This window comes from Myodes glareolus, chromosome 11 (assembly GCF_982192425.1).
Source record: "Myodes glareolus chromosome 11, mMyoGla1.1, whole genome shotgun sequence".
Taxonomy (NCBI): domain Eukaryota; kingdom Metazoa; phylum Chordata; class Mammalia; order Rodentia; family Cricetidae; genus Myodes; species Myodes glareolus.
This window is the reverse complement of record NC_142036.1, coordinates 3,807,270-3,825,783: the sequence shown is the minus strand read 5'-3', so window position 1 is coordinate 3,825,783 and position 18,514 is coordinate 3,807,270. Positions and strand designations below refer to the sequence as shown.

At 43.7% G+C, this 18,514-nt stretch overlaps 1 protein-coding gene across 1 annotated transcript in view; it reads right to left on the bottom strand.

Annotated features, from left to right (window-relative positions):
- Positions 1 to 18,514, bottom strand: part of Dnah11 (dynein axonemal heavy chain 11) — a 327,366-nt gene that overhangs the window by 258,923 nt on the left and 49,929 nt on the right. The window contains exons 19-28 of the mRNA XM_087911463.1: positions 17,386 to 17,502; positions 17,199 to 17,285; positions 10,627 to 10,785; positions 9,620 to 9,703; positions 7,686 to 7,844; positions 5,548 to 5,670; positions 4,693 to 4,815; positions 2,690 to 2,914; positions 2,251 to 2,342; positions 1,099 to 1,225 (exon numbers count right to left, since the gene is read on the bottom strand). Of these exons, the coding sequence (XP_087767589.1) occupies positions 1,099 to 1,225; positions 2,251 to 2,342; positions 2,690 to 2,914; positions 4,693 to 4,815; positions 5,548 to 5,670; positions 7,686 to 7,844; positions 9,620 to 9,703; positions 10,627 to 10,785; positions 17,199 to 17,285; positions 17,386 to 17,502 (1,296 nt within the window). The remainder of the gene's footprint in view (positions 1 to 1,098; positions 1,226 to 2,250; positions 2,343 to 2,689; positions 2,915 to 4,692; positions 4,816 to 5,547; positions 5,671 to 7,685; positions 7,845 to 9,619; positions 9,704 to 10,626; positions 10,786 to 17,198; positions 17,286 to 17,385; positions 17,503 to 18,514) is intronic.

Below are 18,514 nucleotides of genomic sequence, written 5' to 3'. Positions count from 1 at the left end.
TGGGGTCACTGTGACGTCGGACGAGCTTGTCAAGCAGCTGACTGTGTGCTGCATAGATATGCAGACCAGAGACCAAGCAGGGCGACTGTCTCTGCAGAGCCACCCAGAGGCCAGCACCAAGACACAGCGCTACCTGAGTGGCCCCAGAAAGTGCTGTCCATGCTGACTCAACCGCTTTCATATCTGTAAAAGGACCTCACGTGTATTAAGCAAAGAGAATAGCCACATAATTCAATCCTCATTCCAAGTTAAATAATAACCAAGGAAAAATAGTGACTACAAGTAATGCATTTAGCCAGCAGCAAGATGCATGCAGCTGCACTGTAAAGAGCTGCAGGCTTCAGAGAGAACTCATGGCAATGTCTAGAGAGAGTCTGTTTTTCTGAGGCTAATAAAACTGCACAACACTAAAACCCAAACCAGTCTAGAGACGAACAACGTCGGTCCAGCACTTCCACAGCTATAAGAATCAGTGGAGCCAGGGAGTCTACAGGACAATGACAGCCTTTAAACGTTTACAGGAAGGGAGTTTCAGAGCTGGCAGTTTGTCTCTGCTCTGAGTTCTCAGATCACAGAAGATAACATCAATGTTCCTTTGTTTTCACTGTTGTTGTGAGGACTAGGGAATCCATGACAAGCCACTTTTACACAGATGAGGGAAGTCAGAGGGGAGAGGACAAGGCCGAAATGATATACCTTCCCCTCAAAGAAGTCCAACATAATTAATGATGACAGCTTCTCCAGAACTCTCATGACCTCAGCCCCAGTGACCCACTTTTCCAGGAAAGCTGCCAATCAGGCGCATGGGCCTCCATCCCTGATCTTCAGTCCTGGGAAGTCATGGGTGAGTTCTTCCTGTTCCGGGACGCTAGACGTTTATGACTCACGTCCCACCCTTTGCTGAGCACCTGGACAGTTGCTCTTGCTTCTTCTCTAGCTCAGCCTCTCTCACTTCCCTCTGCTGCCACATTAAGAAATTCAAATGCAGATTTTCTAGTTCTTGGCACATGAGATGTGACAGATGGCGTCTGATAATGGTGGAGAAACTGGGACATTCCTTAACTAATCAGCGGAGCACAGCACTTCCAGAGCCATTACCTGCCTCGGCTGGGTTCCCTTGGAGAGAATGTCCAGCAAGTCAGTTGAGGAGATGAAGTAGAAGCGAGGAAAAGTGACCCGCTTGGTTTCCAGGTACTCAGCCAGGGCCTTTTCACAAAGGGAAAGTCTGCAAGAATGAAAACCCGTCTTAAGTTTGCTCCATGTTTCCTCATTGACACTTCAGCAGAACAAACCTGCAGCTAGCATGACTCCATTCAACCAGGAAGTTCACAGTTTCACAGCTATCCCCCGGCTCTGACATCCTCTTACAAACAGAACACAACCCGGCAAGGGAGAGGGAGGTGCAGACACATACATACATACACACTCACACAGCATCATATGCCAGACTCAGGTTTATGTCACTCACTGCCTCTCAAGATGAAGACCAGATTTGGCATTGCTCAATCAACCAAAGCACAAATTGCAGTAGGAAGCTGTAATTGGGGCAGAGCCCTTTTCCCATTGGCTGTCTGCAAACACAAGTGCCTTCGACCTTCTCTAACATCCAGGGGAATCAGACCCAGAACTGCTCCCACTTCATTACCCAAAGTCCTAGCTGTTGACTAGACACAAATAACTACAACTTTTCAGTAAGCATCTCATCTGAACGGTGGATTCACCCATTTTAAGCTGAAAGCCAGGATGTTCTTGGGGATGTGGTTGTGAATTTTATGTGAATGTGACTTCACAAATGGCACTTGGGAAAAGGATTCTGAAAGCACTGACATGCTCTGTAAGGCTGATATATGTACAGAGAAAGTATAAAACAGGGGGAGGGCTCGCAACTCTAATGCAGCACTTGGAAAGTTGAGGCAGGAGGCTTCCCATGAGTTCAACGACAATCTGGAAACAAAACAGCAACAAAAATGACCAAGGAGGCAAGCGCTGAGAGAAAGGCGGGGAATGAATGAGAACAGACAAACAGGCCGACTAGAGAACTGTGTGAGTGCTGTCCAGGGTTCGGGTACACATTAGGTGTTCAATAAGATGTCTTATCAGAAAGATAGGAGAAAGAACTGATCAGTTCTCAGAAATCTCACCTAAGACACACAGGGAAGCTAGAGAAAGCGTGGCTTCAGTCACGTAATGTTAGACATCGTTAGGATGTGAAGGAAGCAGACTTTACCCGACCCTTTGTCCTGTTCTTACCTGTGCTGAAAATCTTTCAGTTTCTCATAGAGGTGGGGTCTGCATGTTGCTTCTAAGATATTTTTTATTTTGGCTGTCTTGAACATTAACTCCTGTATAGAAGCAGAACATAGATTTTAGAAAGTCAGTCATTTTCTGGCAGCTGTGTGGACGGCGCTCAGGAGACTGTAGGAATGCCTGGCCCTGTGTCTGCTTCTGTAGGAACAGTGTCTGTTAACACAGTTTCATTGAACAGTTGTACCGCTCTGCTCCGGAGCACCAGTCATGGTACAGTGACAGCCTTGAATCGCTGATATGGCAGCGGCAAGATTTGTAAAAACATACTTTCAGTTTTCCGATTTCTCTGCACAAATTGCGTTCCATAAACCTTACATCATGCATCATGGGTTTCTACATATGGAAACTTTGCTAGAACAGAATGGGATGACGTCTGACTGACCTTAAATTCAGCATCTACTACATCAAATCTTCTGGCATCTTCCACAAGCTGGATTCGAATATCTTCTGAGCAGGCAAAGATGCTTTCCAAATGAGACCAGGTTCGCTGGACTTCCATCCAGGTAAAGATGACTGTGTCGGCTACATTTAACTTGTTCTGCCAGCTTAGGACTTGCTCGATGAAGTACTCCACATACTTGCTTTGCAGAAGAGTCTGCAACTGCACCTAAAAGGCCGGCAGGCTCGGGTCAGTCGCTAACTACTGGGCTGAGGGCCACAGAAAAGCTGCTCTGCTGCTGCCGTGGTTTTGTACCTTGTGTGAAGCCCAGACAGGTGCTATCAAGCTTTTGCAAAATGGGCCAAAGAACTCATTGCATGCTGATGTTCCCAACCAAAGAAATGAGGTAAGAAGCATCTGTATTTAACATGTCTTCTACAAGAAGGACATGCACTGTGTGCAGGTAAAATCCACTGTCGGGGGCTGGGGTGATGGCTTAGTCCATAAAGTGTTTGCTATGGAAGCACGAGGACCTGAGTTCACAGCCCCAGCACCCATGGAAAAGACAAAAACAAAAGCTAAGTGTGGTGGCATGTACTCCATTATCCCAGCACTGGGACAGGCAGAGAGACAGGCAAATTCCTGGGCTCACCAGCCAAGCAGCACCATCCAACCAACTAGTCCCTCAAAGATGATGAACACCACCTAATGGATAATAGGGGCAGCTTTAAGAATTAACACACACTCACTTCACTTAGCCCTTAGGCCCCGCCGACTCAGTTTTCCAGGGGTGTAAGTCCATGTGTGTGTGTGTGTCTGTCTGTCTATGTGTGTGTGTCCATGTGTATGTGTGTGTCCGTTATCCATGTGTGTGTGTGTCTGTGTCTGTGTATATGTGTATGTGTGTCTGTTCGTGTGTATGCATGTGTGTCTGTGTGTATGTGTGTGTCCATGTGTGTGTCTGTGTGTCTGTGTGTGTATATGTGTGTCCGTGTGTATGTGTGTGTCCTTGTGTGTGTCCGTGTGTATGTGTGTGTCCTTGTGTGTGTGTGTCCGTGTGTATGTATGCATCTGTGTGTGTGTGTGTCCATGTGTATGTGTACATTTGTGTGCATCAAGATTTTTAAAAAGTCAACTCTCCCTCCAGCTTTCTCTTCCCGTTTGCAGCCGAGGGTTGTGCGCTACAGCAACACTGTCACCAAGACTCCTGCCACACGTAGCAGCCTGGCAGTCACTGCTCACCATGCTAACATGGAAATCTCAAGACCTCCTGCTCTCTTTCACTCTAAGTATTTGACACACACGATTCCTCTTTGGGGTGAGCCCCTTGGTTTCTATACAATATCCTGCCCCATTATTTCCCTGCTCACGGGCTCTTACCCCTTCCCATCCATTCTGCTGTTACCTGAAGGTAGCCATCCTCGGGCTCTGGGCCTTATGTCCTTTCTCTCTCCATCTCGCTGGCTGCTGACAATGGCCTCCAACCCTCATGCTACACAGAGTCTGGGCTCTGGGCTGATTTCTGCCTTTATATAGTTGACTCTCACACTTCATTGGCCCAGAATCTTAGTGTCAGTATGTTCTAGGTTTACATCTGATCACAGAGACAGTCATTGCCTTCTCCGGTGCTCTCACCTCCCTGTCTTCTTGTAAGGTCTATAGAGATGCTCTCTATCCTTACAGCTCAAGGTCATGGATGCTAATCTCACATCCGTGTCTCCAGATTTACTTTTCATAACTTTCATGGAAAAAAATATATTCTGTCTGTCTCTCCTTAGTTTCCTAGGAGTCTGTCTGTCTCTCCTTAGTCTCCTAGGGAACTCTTTTTTGCATCTCCTTTCTGAACTACAAGTCCACACTTTTGAATGTCAAATGATCCCACACCGGGAGCCTAGCAAGAGTAGATGCTCAGTGAACAAATGAATCAAACTTTGAAAGTGAATTTTGAAAAAAAATCCAAAATTGCTACTTAAAATAAAAATCTATAATAAAACCGTCCATTTTACCTGGTTGTGCTCTAGTGTTTCAAAAAGCTGTTCATCAGACTTCAGCAGTGGAATACCTGTTCTATGGTGAGCTTCATAAGAAAATTCCAGGGTCTCCCAGGTGTGGCTGACTTCAGTAATAACCTAGTAATCAAAAGAATCAATTGATTAAAGTATAAACATCAAATTTAGGACTAATATGTCACCCATGACCTAGAATTCAAAAAAGTTTAATTATTATATCAATGTTAATATGTATAAATTTATCAATGAATTATAAATTACAAATAAATATTTAATACTGACATCAATAATTTAAAAGTGCATAATATTAAATGTGACTGGCCTCATTTTTTCCTACAAGACTCATGGTGATCAGATTGGGGGAGTGAATGCCAGCACAGCAAAGAACCAAGCATCATAGCAACACCAACCTTCTGCTGGATCTGATTCACACCCCCTCCCTGAGGGTGTGCAAATGTGAGAAGGGACTTCAAGGTCACACCAATTTATAAATTAGCCAGCACGAGACAGGGGTAGGGCCTGTGTGATTTCAGGCCCCTAAGCAAACCTGGGTAAGCCAATTATCCTTCTATGCTTCAGTTTCCCCATCTGTACCCTAGAAATAAAAACATTATTATTCTGAAAGACTAATTGAGTTCATCAAAGTCCAGTTCCTAGAGTGGGGCTTGCAACAAAGGAAAAGATATGCAAGCGGCCCTGCTCCCTTCGACAGGGCCAGCCCCCCTGTTGTTGCCTGTCCCATGTCTTCTGTTGATCCTGTGCATCCTAGGAAAGATGCAGTCCTAAAGGTGTTACCGCCTAAGAGCTGGGTTCATTCACCCAGCATCATGAAGACACATCCCTGGACAGTACCTTCTCAGTGCCCAGCTCCTTCACGGCCTTGTCCACAATGTCTCTCACATCATCTTCTGCTCTGTGCAGCTGCAACACCAGCAAGTCTGCCAATGTTGTGGCATCATTTATTGAAAATGTGACCTGATTAGGAAGAAAATGAGGCAGACTCTGTATTCCACATTTAATGATGTCCTGGGAGGTGTGGGAATACAGTCATCCCCTTTCCGCTCATACAACCTGAGCCTTCATCTGCAGTAACTCTGTGGAGCCAAGTCTCCACCACGTTCCCACACAATGCTTTCTTTTGTTTTATAGCCTTCCAGTTTCAAACTGCTCCTATTGCCTTTACCCCAAAAACTATTTTTTTTAAAAGATTCCCACTTTCCCACTGTTAATTTATTATAATTTAGTTGAAACCCTAGGAACTAGCCGGCAGCCCATTTGTCTTTTCTTCCTCGAGTTCTGCTCACAGAGCATAATTTCCAGTCACTCGTGATATGACCTAGTTTTACCACTAATTTAATCTTAGTGGCTTGCCAAAAATTATTGTCACTCATGCTATTATGTAGGTTTATCACGTGAAATAATTCATATCATTCTCTCCAGTATCCTTTGCCCCCCACGCCTGTCACCCAGGATTTGGTTAACAAGAATTTGGTTCTTCCTCCGTCCTAAAGTCAATTCATGTGCTTTACAAACGAGAGCTGCAGAAAAGCCATCTCCCTCACAGTCCTCAGAGGACAGCACTCTGCCTGCAGGACGCTGCTGACCTGTCTGACTTCCACCCTCCCCCGCCACACACACACACACACACACACACACACACACACACACACACACACGAGTGACCAACGAGCCACTGCCTCAGGCTGAGCAGCATCCTCACAGGTGAGACTGTCATTGGTCATGTCTAACCCCGGAAAATCCCGGAAAAGTCAGTGGAGTTGATCATTCTGTCTGCATTCTGACTTCACTCCCCAGCCAATAGGGCAGGAAGATATAACAGGACTTCTATGAGTCTTCTGTGCACTCAATATGTACCCCAGCCCAGGAGATAGGCTCTTTTCTACCTCTACTCAACTCCAGCCTAGAAAATGTGCTTTTTCCCTTCTACTTTCTGACTGATATAACATTTTTTTTTAGCTTATAAAAACACATTCCTTAAGCAATCAGACGCCGTGCCAAGGCTAAAGTGTATAGGAGGAAATAAGAGGAGAGACAAGATACACAGTCAGTTACATATGCAGATATAAAAAATTCTGAATGAATTTATAAATTGGCAACAAAGAGTAAGTAGACAATGTCTAAAAGAACTAAGGAAAATATGAGCATAATAACTTCGGGTCACTTGATAGACCTCTTACCACAGGCTAGATCTCACATATGAGCATATAAAGTATCTAATAGGTCTGCACGAGGAACTTTGTTTTTATTTCATAGAATAGCTAATGAAGGCACATGATCCCTTCGTATTGGGATGAGGGCCACACTGCCAGGCTGCCTGTGAATTCCTGCCCTGCCAACTTTCCTGCACTATGATGATATTCCTTCACAAAGAAAGCTCCTGCTTCACCTTGGGAGAAAACACATCCCAGGTTTCCCTACACGTTCCCAAGTGATCTGGGTCACTTGTGCTGAAAAGCAGAGCATACAGCTGATACATTTGCGTTTCCATAGATACAATGGGGGACAGCCCAGAACCTCAAAGGCTAGGACATGTGAAAAACCACTTGTCATGCAACATGATACCAAAAAGGACATCATATTACACACCAAGTTTAAAAAAGAATTCACAAAAGAGCCCCAAAGTTAGGTCTATACCTTTCATTCCTTCCCAGGGTACATAAAGTCACTAGCTGCTCTTTGGTTTCTGTGAAATGTTGTCCTGTTTCTTCTCGATGGCTCCTTACAGGGCAACTATGATGCTTAAAAAGCAGACAGAATCTTTCTCAGGATAAAAGTAAAAATAAACCCAAACTGGAAAAGCGAAGTGACTTCCTGAGGTCACACAGGCAGGACGAGTGGGCTCACTGGTGGCTCCTCATTGATCCTCAAGGAACCTGACCTCTTGATAGTGACTAAGGGCTTTTCCACTCTATGTCAGATGAGGCAAGCTAGGAGTAGGGACTACACAGTAAGGTGGCCCCAATACGTACCCCAATGGCCTTCATCAGCTGCTGCCAATGCCTGTCCCTGAGAGCAGGGCTCTGCAACTCGGCGATGGCTCTCAGCGAGGTCGTCAGGTCCTTCACAGTGCCCTCCAGGCCTGAGTAAGCATCCCAGGCACGGACGGTCTGGTCCAGTGACCAGATTTCCTAAAGAAATGTAAGGGAAGGTAAATGCCCAGATTCCTATAGAAAACAATATATTGCATGTATGATTCTCTCCCTTGGGAGAATACATGGGCCTTTCTCCATCCATGGATTAAGAAAGACAGTGAAGGCATGTATGAGGTCAGCCTCGGCTGGATAGAGTGTTTGGGGTTTTTTGTTTAATAAATCAAAGAAGCAGAAAGTATTGGCTCCTCTGGACCAGAGGTTGTAAACCTGTGGGTGAACCCCTAAAATTCTGGTTGTTCGCAAGTATCGTTTTCATTGTTGGAGTTAAAGAAGTTTTAAATAAGGCCTCCTCTCAGCTTTCATCCTGGCCCAAGGAACAAAGTCAGCAGTCGGGAATGACAAAAATCCACAATAAAACCGGGTAAATGATGGTGCCGATTCTTTTAAAAATAAGGAGCTGCAGTTGGGGTGGGGTTGTCACTGGAACATGAAATAACCAAGGGCAGAAGAAATAAGGGGGGGGCATCACAGAGTGACCTACAGCACGGCAGCCCATTAGCACTGAGGGGCTCGAGACTGGGACAGGATGGGAGAACAAACTGGGCAGAGATAGTCCAAGCTGAGCTCAGAACTCAGCCTGGGCCAAAGACATTGGGAAGTAGGAGGGAAGCAAAGGTCTCTCTCTCTCTCTCTCTCTCTCTCTCTCTCTCTCTCTCTCTCTCTCTCTCTGTCTCATGTGTGTGTGTGTGTCTTCTTTCTTTCTTTTTTTTAAAAGTATTTTCCAGGTTTTTCTCTTAGAACTCTCTGAAGTAGATGAGTCTACCAGCCCATACCTGTCTGTCAGGGCCTGACATTTCTTTCTTCTTTTTTCTGTTTTTACTTTATTTTATGTGCATTGGTATGAGCGTGTCAGATTCCCTACAACTAGAGTTACACACAGTTGTGAGTTGCCATGTGGGTGCTGGGAATTGAACCCAGGTCCTCTGAAAGAGCAGCCAGTGCTCTTAACCATTAAGCCACATCTCCAGCACCAGGGCTTAACATTTTTGACTATTTTTCCTGCTGTAGCCTTTGGCTTTCTCCAAAGAAGTTCTGCTTTCTTCAGGCCACATAGAGCATTAGTCAAGACATTAGTTCTGGTAATGAAGTTCTGTGCACACTGCGCCCTCTGGGCATGCTGGAGTGACCAGTGGCTACAGAGGTCATAATAGGTCATGTAAATACAGATGTAATCCCAAAAGCCAAAGTGATAGGTGCTTTTTTAGACAGACAATACTCACGGTTTCTAAGGGAAGAAACCAGAGGCTCAATTCCTAAGCTATATCCCCGGCCCTGATGCTCATAACCTTCCTCTCTACTCTAGAAGGCTATGGCAAGCTCATGGTCAGGGCTGTCTCCCATGCACTCATTAATCCTTCAAGTAGTACACCAGAGCTGAGAGGACGGCTCAGCGGTTAAGAGCACTGGCTGCTCTTCCAGAGAACCTGGGTTCAATTCCCAGCACCCACATGGCAGCCCACAACTGTCTGCAACTCCAGTTCAGGGCATTTGACATCCTCACACCAATGCACACAAAATAAAATTAAGTAAAAGAGAATACATGAATATGCCTTTATCAACTCATTCTCAGAGGACAGGCTTGACGAGGTGCACAACTTGGTGAGAGTGGAAAAAATACTGTTTTGTCTCATTCTGTTTGAAGTAAATAGGAAAACACAGCCCTCTACACCAGATACTACTAGGCAAAGGAAGATGGAAGAAGGCGGTGCCCAGAAAGACAAATGGCTCTACCCAGCAGTTATGAAACTTGCCTTGGCAAACCTCCTGAGTTCCGCATCCATCTGTTCCACGTTGATCTGTTTCCACTGAGTTTTTGTCCAATTATCAATGCTTCTCTGGAAGTGCACAGGAGATGAAAGTGTCAACACTTGGCAGAAGCAGGTCTCCACAGCCAAATACACAAACTGCTGCGACACGGGGCTCTCTCCACCAGTGCAAGGTCAAGTTAAAATATTAACTGCGCTTGTCAAAACTTCCCCATCACGAAAATAAAAAAAATGTCAGGACGTGCGAAGCGTCAGGCTAAAACGCTATGCTGTATTAATTTCTGATAGCAATAATAAATCCACAAGTCACCATCATTTCATCCTGAAGAGTTAAGTAAATTGTGAAGTATATTACTGAAAAATAGGCTTCTGTAATTCTACATGCAATAGAAATTAGGCTGTCATCTAAAAGTCTTTATTGTAACAAAAATCTCATTTAGCAGTTTTGACCATGTTTTATATGTTATTTAAACGTTACATCTTGTTAATATATTTTTTACATGGGTTTAAACTGACTTAAGGAATTTATGCAAGTTGTATATTTTCCTGGAGCTTTTTCTACATAACCTCTTAGTATTAATCACATACAAATTAAATATTTTCAGTACATTTCAGTTTATGCATGTATACAGAAAATACAAACAGGATGTCTATGTGAGTTTGTATGTGCAGTCAACTGTATATTCAACAGAGATTTATGTATTAATATTTATTCATATTCTATAGAATATTCTCAAAGGATCTGAGGCAGTCATCTCATATAGCAATGTTTTAGTTTGAACTAAAATAAAAACAACCGATATTCAGGCAGAATCTTTCATTAACAGAGTTCTCTAAACCTTAATTCTTGGGATAGATGTAGGGAGTAAAATCTAATGTATGTATACTCTAAAACACCATGAAACCCAAATAAACTGATTTAGACACTGAGATTACATGTTCACTCAAATCTGTTATGAAAGAGAACAATGATGCCCCCAAGTCCATCTTACTCTGACGTAAATGATGACATCCCAGAGGCCCTTGAGCAGCCGGATCTCTCTGCGGCACTGCTTCATCTGTTTGTACTCCGGAAGAGCCACCTCGAAGAGCCGTGCACAGTCTTGCATCTGCCCCATCTCTTCCTCCAAAGTCTCCAGCTCCTGATGTGCCTGAGGGGAAAACACACCTGCCAGCTGCACACTAGGGACAGAAGCCACACCGTCCCTGTTTCTGTGACCGCACCTTCAAACTGTGATTCTCAAAAGGAAATTGAAATAAAAAGCCTGCCGTGTGATTTGTAAGTTGTAGACGGCTGTTGACTTCTTGCTTTCTTCATGCGGTTGGAACCTTGCTCAAGAACAGGGGAAGTTTTATATCAGAAATGAGTTTTTTAATGATCAGTTAGTTTAACAAAACAATAACAACCAAAGAAGAACAAGAATAGGAAGAGGAAGAGGAAGAAGAAAGGAGAAAGGAAGAAAGAAAGAAAAAGAAAGAAAGAAAGAAAGAAAGAAAGAAAGAAAGAAAGAAAGAAAAAACCAAATTCTAGCTGTGAGTAGTGCCTCATGCCCATGTTCCCAGCACACAGGAAAACAAGGAAGGGGGATCACTGAGAATAAACCAGCCTGGGCAAAGAGGAAGACCCTGGGAAGGAAGGAGCAAAGGAAAGAAAGAAGGAAGGAAGGAAGGGAGGGAGGAAGGAAGGAAGGAAGGAAGGAAAGGAAGGAAAGAAAGAAGGAAAGAAGGAAGGGAAGGAAGGAGAGAAAGAAGGAAGGAAGGAAGGAAGAAAGGAAGGGAAGGAAGGAAAGAAAGAATGAAGGAAGGAAGAGGGGGAGGGGGAAAGGAGCGAGAGGGGGAGAGAAGAAAGAAAGAAAATTACTCCAGCTCCAAAATGGTGCTGTAAATGATTACCAGTACAAGCTCAAGACCACACATGCCCAAGGGCATCCAGAGTAAACTCATCCGCACACGCCTGTGTTCAAATTCCAGCTAACGGTCACCTTTGCTAAGGCTCCGCTACTATCCTGTCACATAGAAAAGATAATGTTTTGCATCCAGTGTAGATTAGTTTGTTTTCCCCTTTAGACGAGCATCTCTTAATTTTCCTTTCTATTAACAGGGCAGTGTGCTCACATAGTGAAGTCTCAAAGGAGGCGCCTTTCACACACACACACACACACACACACACACACACACACCACCTCACTGCTGTTTCTGCACCTGCACCCCTGCCCTTTCTCCTGTGCTCAGTGATCAGCTTCTCCAGTCTGAACCGGATTTGCCTTCTGCTTCAGATTTCCTTTCATCCTCCTCTTAAGGTCCAATGACTGAATTCCTTTAGTTTTCTTCCTTTTTCTTTTAACATTAAGAAAATCAGGATTTGATCTTTTTATGTTCTGTCAATTCTAACTTTTTGACAAGCAAATATTTCTGTTTATCATGTACATGTTTTAAAATATGTGCTCACGGTGGCCTAGATCCAAATGAAAACGTCTTCTTAACATATGTATCATCCCACTGAAGGTTTGGTGCAGTGACAGCATTTGAAAACGTACTCTTGGAGATTTTTAAATGTCAGAACATGAGCTTTAGCCAGTTCTACAACATGCTTGTCCCTCGATATCTTCAGGAGACTGGTTCCAGGATCCTGCCCTAGATACTCAAACCCAAATACACTTAGTCCCTTACATAAAATAGCATGGCCTCTGTATTGAACATATGAATGCATTTTAAATACTTTCTAAGTTATCTTTAATGCCTAATGCAATGTAAATGAACTATAAACAGCTGTTACAACAGCTGTACAAATCACTTTTTCTGTTTCTCTTCCTACTGGCTGATTTTAATACGTATGTCACTGTGGTGGTTAATATTGTCAAACGGACATGATCTACAGTCACCTGGAAGACACGCCTCTGGGCTTGAGCTGCTAGAGAGGATTAACAGGGACGGGAAGACCCACCCTAAATGGGGTGGCACCACTTCACGGGCTGAATGAACAGGAGGAAGCGAGCCCAGAGTCAATAGCATCAGTATGGCCACGCTTTCCCTCTGTGACCAGCTGCTTCATTCTCCTGCCGCCACAGACACTTCCTTAAGTTAGTCTTGCCTGGTAATTTTTTTACAGCTAGGATAAAACATAAATAATATTCAACACTATATAGAATTATTATTTCTGGGGAAAATCTTGATAAATATGTTCTTATGAAAAGGTAGGCATTACATGCTGAGGTTTTCAAGTTCCGTGTTAATGTGTTCTGTGGCCACAAGTTCTATTTCTTTGGGGGCTGTAACCTCTGACGGCTAGCATTCCATTTGACACGCAGGTCATTCTTTTCAAGGGGTCTGCGTGTGGGTCTGTCCTGAAAATGACATTTGCCTTGGCTGTCCCTCCCTCCCTTTCTTTCTTTCTTTCTTTCTTTCTTTCTTTCTTTCTTTCTTTCTTTCTTTCTTTCTTTCTTTCCTTCCTTCCTTCCTTCCTCTCTCTCTCTCTCTCTCTCTCTCTCTCTCTCTCTCTCTCTTTCTCACTCTCTCTCTCTCTCTCCTCCTCCCTCCCTCCCTTCCTTCATTTCTTTCTTCCTTTCTTGGTTTTTTGAAAAAGGTTTTGTCTGTGTAACTTTTGAGGCTGTCCTGGAACTCACTCTGTAGACCAGGTTGGCCTTGAACTCACAGAGATCCACCTGCCTCTACTCCTGAGAGCTGGGATTAAAGGAATGTGCCACTACCGCCCGGCAGCTGTCACCTTTTCTGGAGGCAAAGGTAGCAGGAGATACTTTGGTGACTTGTTCTCAGTGGATTCATTCCAATGTCAGTGTGTCTGCATTTCAGTCCTACTGGAAGAGAGTTATTGGGTTTGGAAGATGCCGCCAGCACCCTCTGGTTTCTGTTCTTGCTGAGAGCCCTCTTGCCTGCCTGCCACTTCCAGCAGCTGTATGTCTGTCTTTATCTGGTCACCTATGGTATTCTGAGGTTCACTGTGATGAATCTAAACAAACTTTCACTTATCCACAATGGGTTTCAGGCAGCTTCTAGAATCCACAGTCCATGCTCTATCTAGCTCCAGAGATATGTCAATATATTGATCATTCTGTTTATTCCTGCTGGAAGTGGCAGGCAGGCAAGTGGGCCTCTCAGCCGGAACAGAAACCAGAGGGCGCTGGTGACATCTTCCAAATCCTATGACTCTGTTCTAGTTGATACATTCAAATGTCTTCCTCTGCATCTCTTGCCTATTTCTCATTTCTTTTTGCCTATTTGAAGTGTTCCAAGTAATTTCCTCCAATGTAACACGCATGTCCCCATTTTTTTCCAACTGTAAATAGTTCATTCTCCTATCTGTTGACGTGTATGTTTTAGGCAACTGTAATTTTCATTTCCTTAAGTAACTGGCACTTTTCCAATTTCAGCTGATCATATTTGATAGACTCAAAACTGAGCAATGCTCTTATTTTTCCAATATTCTCATTTTCTAGCATCTGAAGATGTGCACAACTCTCCATCTGGGCTCCTGTTAGCTTCCAGGCATGATGGTTGTGTGCACAACTCTCTATCTGAGCTCTTTCTAAATCCCGGGCATGATAGCTGTGTGCATGACTCTACATCTGGGCTCCCACTAACTCCTAAGCATGATGGCTGTGTGCAAGACTCTCCATCTGGGCTCCTGCTAGCTTCCAGGCATGATAGTTGCGTGCACAACTTTCTATCTGGGCTCTCACTAACTCCTAGACATGATGGTTGTGTGCAAGACACTATGTCTGGGCTCCTGCTAACTCCCAGGCATGATAGCTGTGTGCATGACTCTACATCTGAGCTCCCACTAACTCCTAGGCATGATGGCTCTGTGCTATCTTACTGCTCGCTTGGGTTTGACTTGACTGGTCTACTGCTCCCTCGAGGACAATGGATTAAGATCAGGACCGTGTTTTTCAGGGATTTGAGTTTCTTTCTATTGGGTTCTAAAAAGAGCTACTTACAGACATTCCTATTCCCTGGCCTTGAAAATTCCTTAATCTCAAGGCAGCATAGAGGGAACCACAGGTGCTTATAACACAGGCTCACATTTATAGATTCCTAGAGGACCTCTTTTCTCCCTTCACCTTACTCTGAGGCTTAGCAAGGGTCAGTGGGAATCTCAGAGGCTCCCTGTGCACCCTGGATGCACTTTTGTTCCCCTACCCCGGGTATCCTGAGATCTGCTCTGATACAACATCCACTGTGGCAACAATTTCCATCTCAAAGCTGCAGCTTCCAGGATGTGCTGGCATTCTCAAGAGTCACTAAAGCAGCATGGCTTTGGCCTCCTTTCAAATGTTCTATCTTGCTGATAAGAGATTTCTCCCACTTTCCTGAGCACAGCAACCTGTGTATGATGTGGGAAGTCCTTCTGTATATGTGTTGCTTGTATTGGTTATAGGATAAAGACTCTGTCTTGGCCTGTGATAGTAGAGCTAGGCGGGGAGTGGGGGGACTAAACTGAATGCTGAGAGAAAGAAGGTGGAGTCAGTGAGACACTATGTAGCCACCAGAGGGGAAAGATGCAAGCTGCCAGCTGGAACCTTGCCAGTAGGCATGAGCTTCATGGTAAAATATAAAATAAAAGAAATGGGTTAATTTAAGAGATAAGAGTGAGCTAGAAATATGCATAAGCTAATAGGCCAAGCAGTGATGTAAATAATACACCTTCTGTGTGATTATTTCTGGAGTCTGGGCAGCTGGGAAATGAATGCTCCATGTACGACTGTACATCTGTGGTGATGTATCCAGCATCTTTCAGGCAAGAAGAATCAGCACAGTGTGCAAGTCCCGCAAAATGAGCAGCCTTTTATCTTGAATAATTTCCCTATTTTGTGCACCCCACCTTTAGCTCTGAACAGAACCCAACACTTTACTGTGGAATCCCATCACAGAAAGGAAGGAAAGAAGGAAGGGGAAAGGAAATAAAGAAGGAATGAATCCCACCATAGACCATCATCCTCCTTGTTCCTGGAAGGTCAATGGCTTCTATTTATGGGGTGAGATGCCGGGGGCACTAGTTCTCCCAATGGCACAAGACTGTGCATGACTTTGCTTGAATCTGATTCTAGAAGTATTAGATTGACAAGCCAAGCAAACACAGAGAATGACTTCAAGAAAAAGGTAGCCCAGCTCCATCCTTTTTGAAATGTCTTCCACACATCCTGAAAAGGCATGGGATGAGCTTCTCACTTTTAAATATTCAACTATAAGCAGCTACTGTGTGTGCGTAAGTGGCGAGATTCAATACATATCTGTCATAAATGTTTGCAGACAACATATTGGTGAGTCAAATAAAAAAAAAATTTTCTCATCTGCAATCTGTTTGGACCACCTGGAGTTTAGATACAATCTTTTAACAATCCTTTATTAACATATGCTAACTTACTCCTTTTCAATGGGCATAAACTAACTTTCTTCAAAATGGGAGAAAAAACCTTAGGCCACAGAGTGGTTTTTTTTTTTTAATAGGATAAAAGCAGTTGTTTCAATTCAAAGCCAGATTTGGAAAATCTGGACACCATTCCAAGAGGAAATCCTAAGTCAAACATGAAGATTGAGCCCAAAGAGGAACCCAGAAGTGCCCAGCACGTGGACGAAAACATTCTCACCCTTACAGGGCATTTTTGCACTTCTTGGGTTGCTAGGTTAAGATCCTGCAGGGTTTCTAACACAAACCCCTGTGAATCCCGTGTGGGTTTGAGTTCTTACAGCGATGTAGCTTGTGAGAAACCCTGGGTGACTCACAGGATTGAGCCCCAGGCTGCTGTGCACTCCTCTGATCAAAGCTACACTCCACAGGCTGGAGCTTGAGTTCAGTGGCTGAGCACTGCTGGCCTCGTGTGAAGCCCTCACATCAGTCTCTACCACCGGAGAACAAAGGAGAAGGTTATTACACGGGGAGCAGCATCATTGTTAGAAGTGCTGGTTTCTCCGAAGAAGATTTAAATAGGCAAAACCGTATGCTGATTGTCTTCATCTTTAAGGAGAAAAACTGAAGTGATCTCATGGGGCTACAATGGTAATTAAAATGTAATATGCCCAATAAAAGTTCTTTTTACCTCCCTCCTGTGTGTGTGTCCCTGTCCATCCATACACATGTACATATGTACCTGCTCATGTGTTTATAGGGAACTGAACTCCAGACCTCCTCCAGAAATGAGGCAAGCTATACCCATCTATATTCCTGTCCTCACTTTTTATTTTGAGATAGGACATCACTAACTTACTCATACCAGCCTTAAAATCAGTTTTTAGCCTATGCAACTTGAATTTTGCAAGCCTGTCATGGTTTCACAAGCAGCCAGGATGACAGACCTGTGTCCCCAGGGCTGCTGGATGATAGATAACTCTACTACATGAGGTCACATCATTCTTATTTCTGTCCTCCGACTCTTGACAGACAGCAAGACCTCGCACATTCTTAGCGCTGTTTTCACTTGGGTGATTATTTTGATGGTGGTGGTGTTTGGAGGAAGCACAATTTAAAACAATCTAATGTAGAAAAAAATAAAACTCCTTTTCTGACCTGGCTCCTGCTGTGCACATGAGACGGTTGAAAAGGAATTACCTTATCGAGCACTGAGTATGGATTCTCTGCTTTAAATCCAAGCGGGGCATACCTTCTGAATCTCTCTCTGAATTCTGCTTGCTTTTCCTAGTCAGGGGAGAAAAGTGAATGTCAATCAGATAGATTCTATTACCCTTGTCAAACTTCCCTTAAAAATAGACAGACACAAACCCAGTAAGTAACTCACATCAAACAAAACACATTTCTTTCGAATAAGAGTGACCTCCGCATTTTGGAGTGGGGAGACTTTGTGTCTGACCGTAGCTGCGATCTTCTTGGTGGTTTCCCATCGTTCTGGTAATTCCTGTATAAACAAATGTGCAACGGCCATCACTTCAGTTCCTGAGACAACTCTACTACGTGAGGTCAAACCATTCTTATTTCTGTCCTCCGACTCAGGACATCTTTTAGAAGTAAGTCATCCAAATAAGACAAAGTCACAGGATAGAAGGGGTTAGAACAGGAACACCTCCCATGCAGGCACCAGAATTGCTTTCATCTTAAAATTGGCAGAAATATTTAAAATAAAGACCTCTAGATCACTTTGCCCTTGTGGGATTAAAGCTGTGTAGATGGGAAAGGGCTTGGACAGGACAGCGCTTTCTAGGGAAGTTCCTGAGTTCTGATCCTTACCTAGGAGTGACGTATGGACCTACAGTTTCCAGGGCACAGAAGGGTTAGGGTAGAAAGACACAGAGACAGAAGAATCCCTGGGGCTTGCTAGCTATCTAGTCTGGCCAAATGGGTGAACTCCAGGTTCAATGAGAGACCTTGTCTCAAAAAATATGTGATTAAGAAAAATACTTATCATTGAACTGTGACTTCCACAATCATATAAATCTTTATACATGTGCATCCAGAAACACACACACACATATGCACACACATACACACACATGCACACACATACATGCACACCCAGACATACACACAGAGACATGCACACATGCGAAATTAAAGTGCCCTTGGAATGAATTTACTGCTTCCTAAAAACCAGAAATGTAAATCAGGAACTTTAGTTAGTTTGTTTTTTTTTAAAAAAAAAAGAAAGAAAGAAAGAAAGAAAGAAAATAAAAGAAAGATAGAAAAAAGAAAAAAAGCTTTGACACTTTAATTCTGGGTAGGCAGAAACTACAATGTGACCCTGCTTCTTCCTTCTGTCACAATTTGCAGGGTTCTGAACTGGCTTAAGTTTTAGCACTGAAGTTGACCCATTTTTGGTAAGGAGGAATTTTTGAAGGAACTTAAGAAGCAAAGGGGACAGGAGGTCAATTCCTACTTGATGTTGAACAAAAACAACAATAAACAGTTGAGGT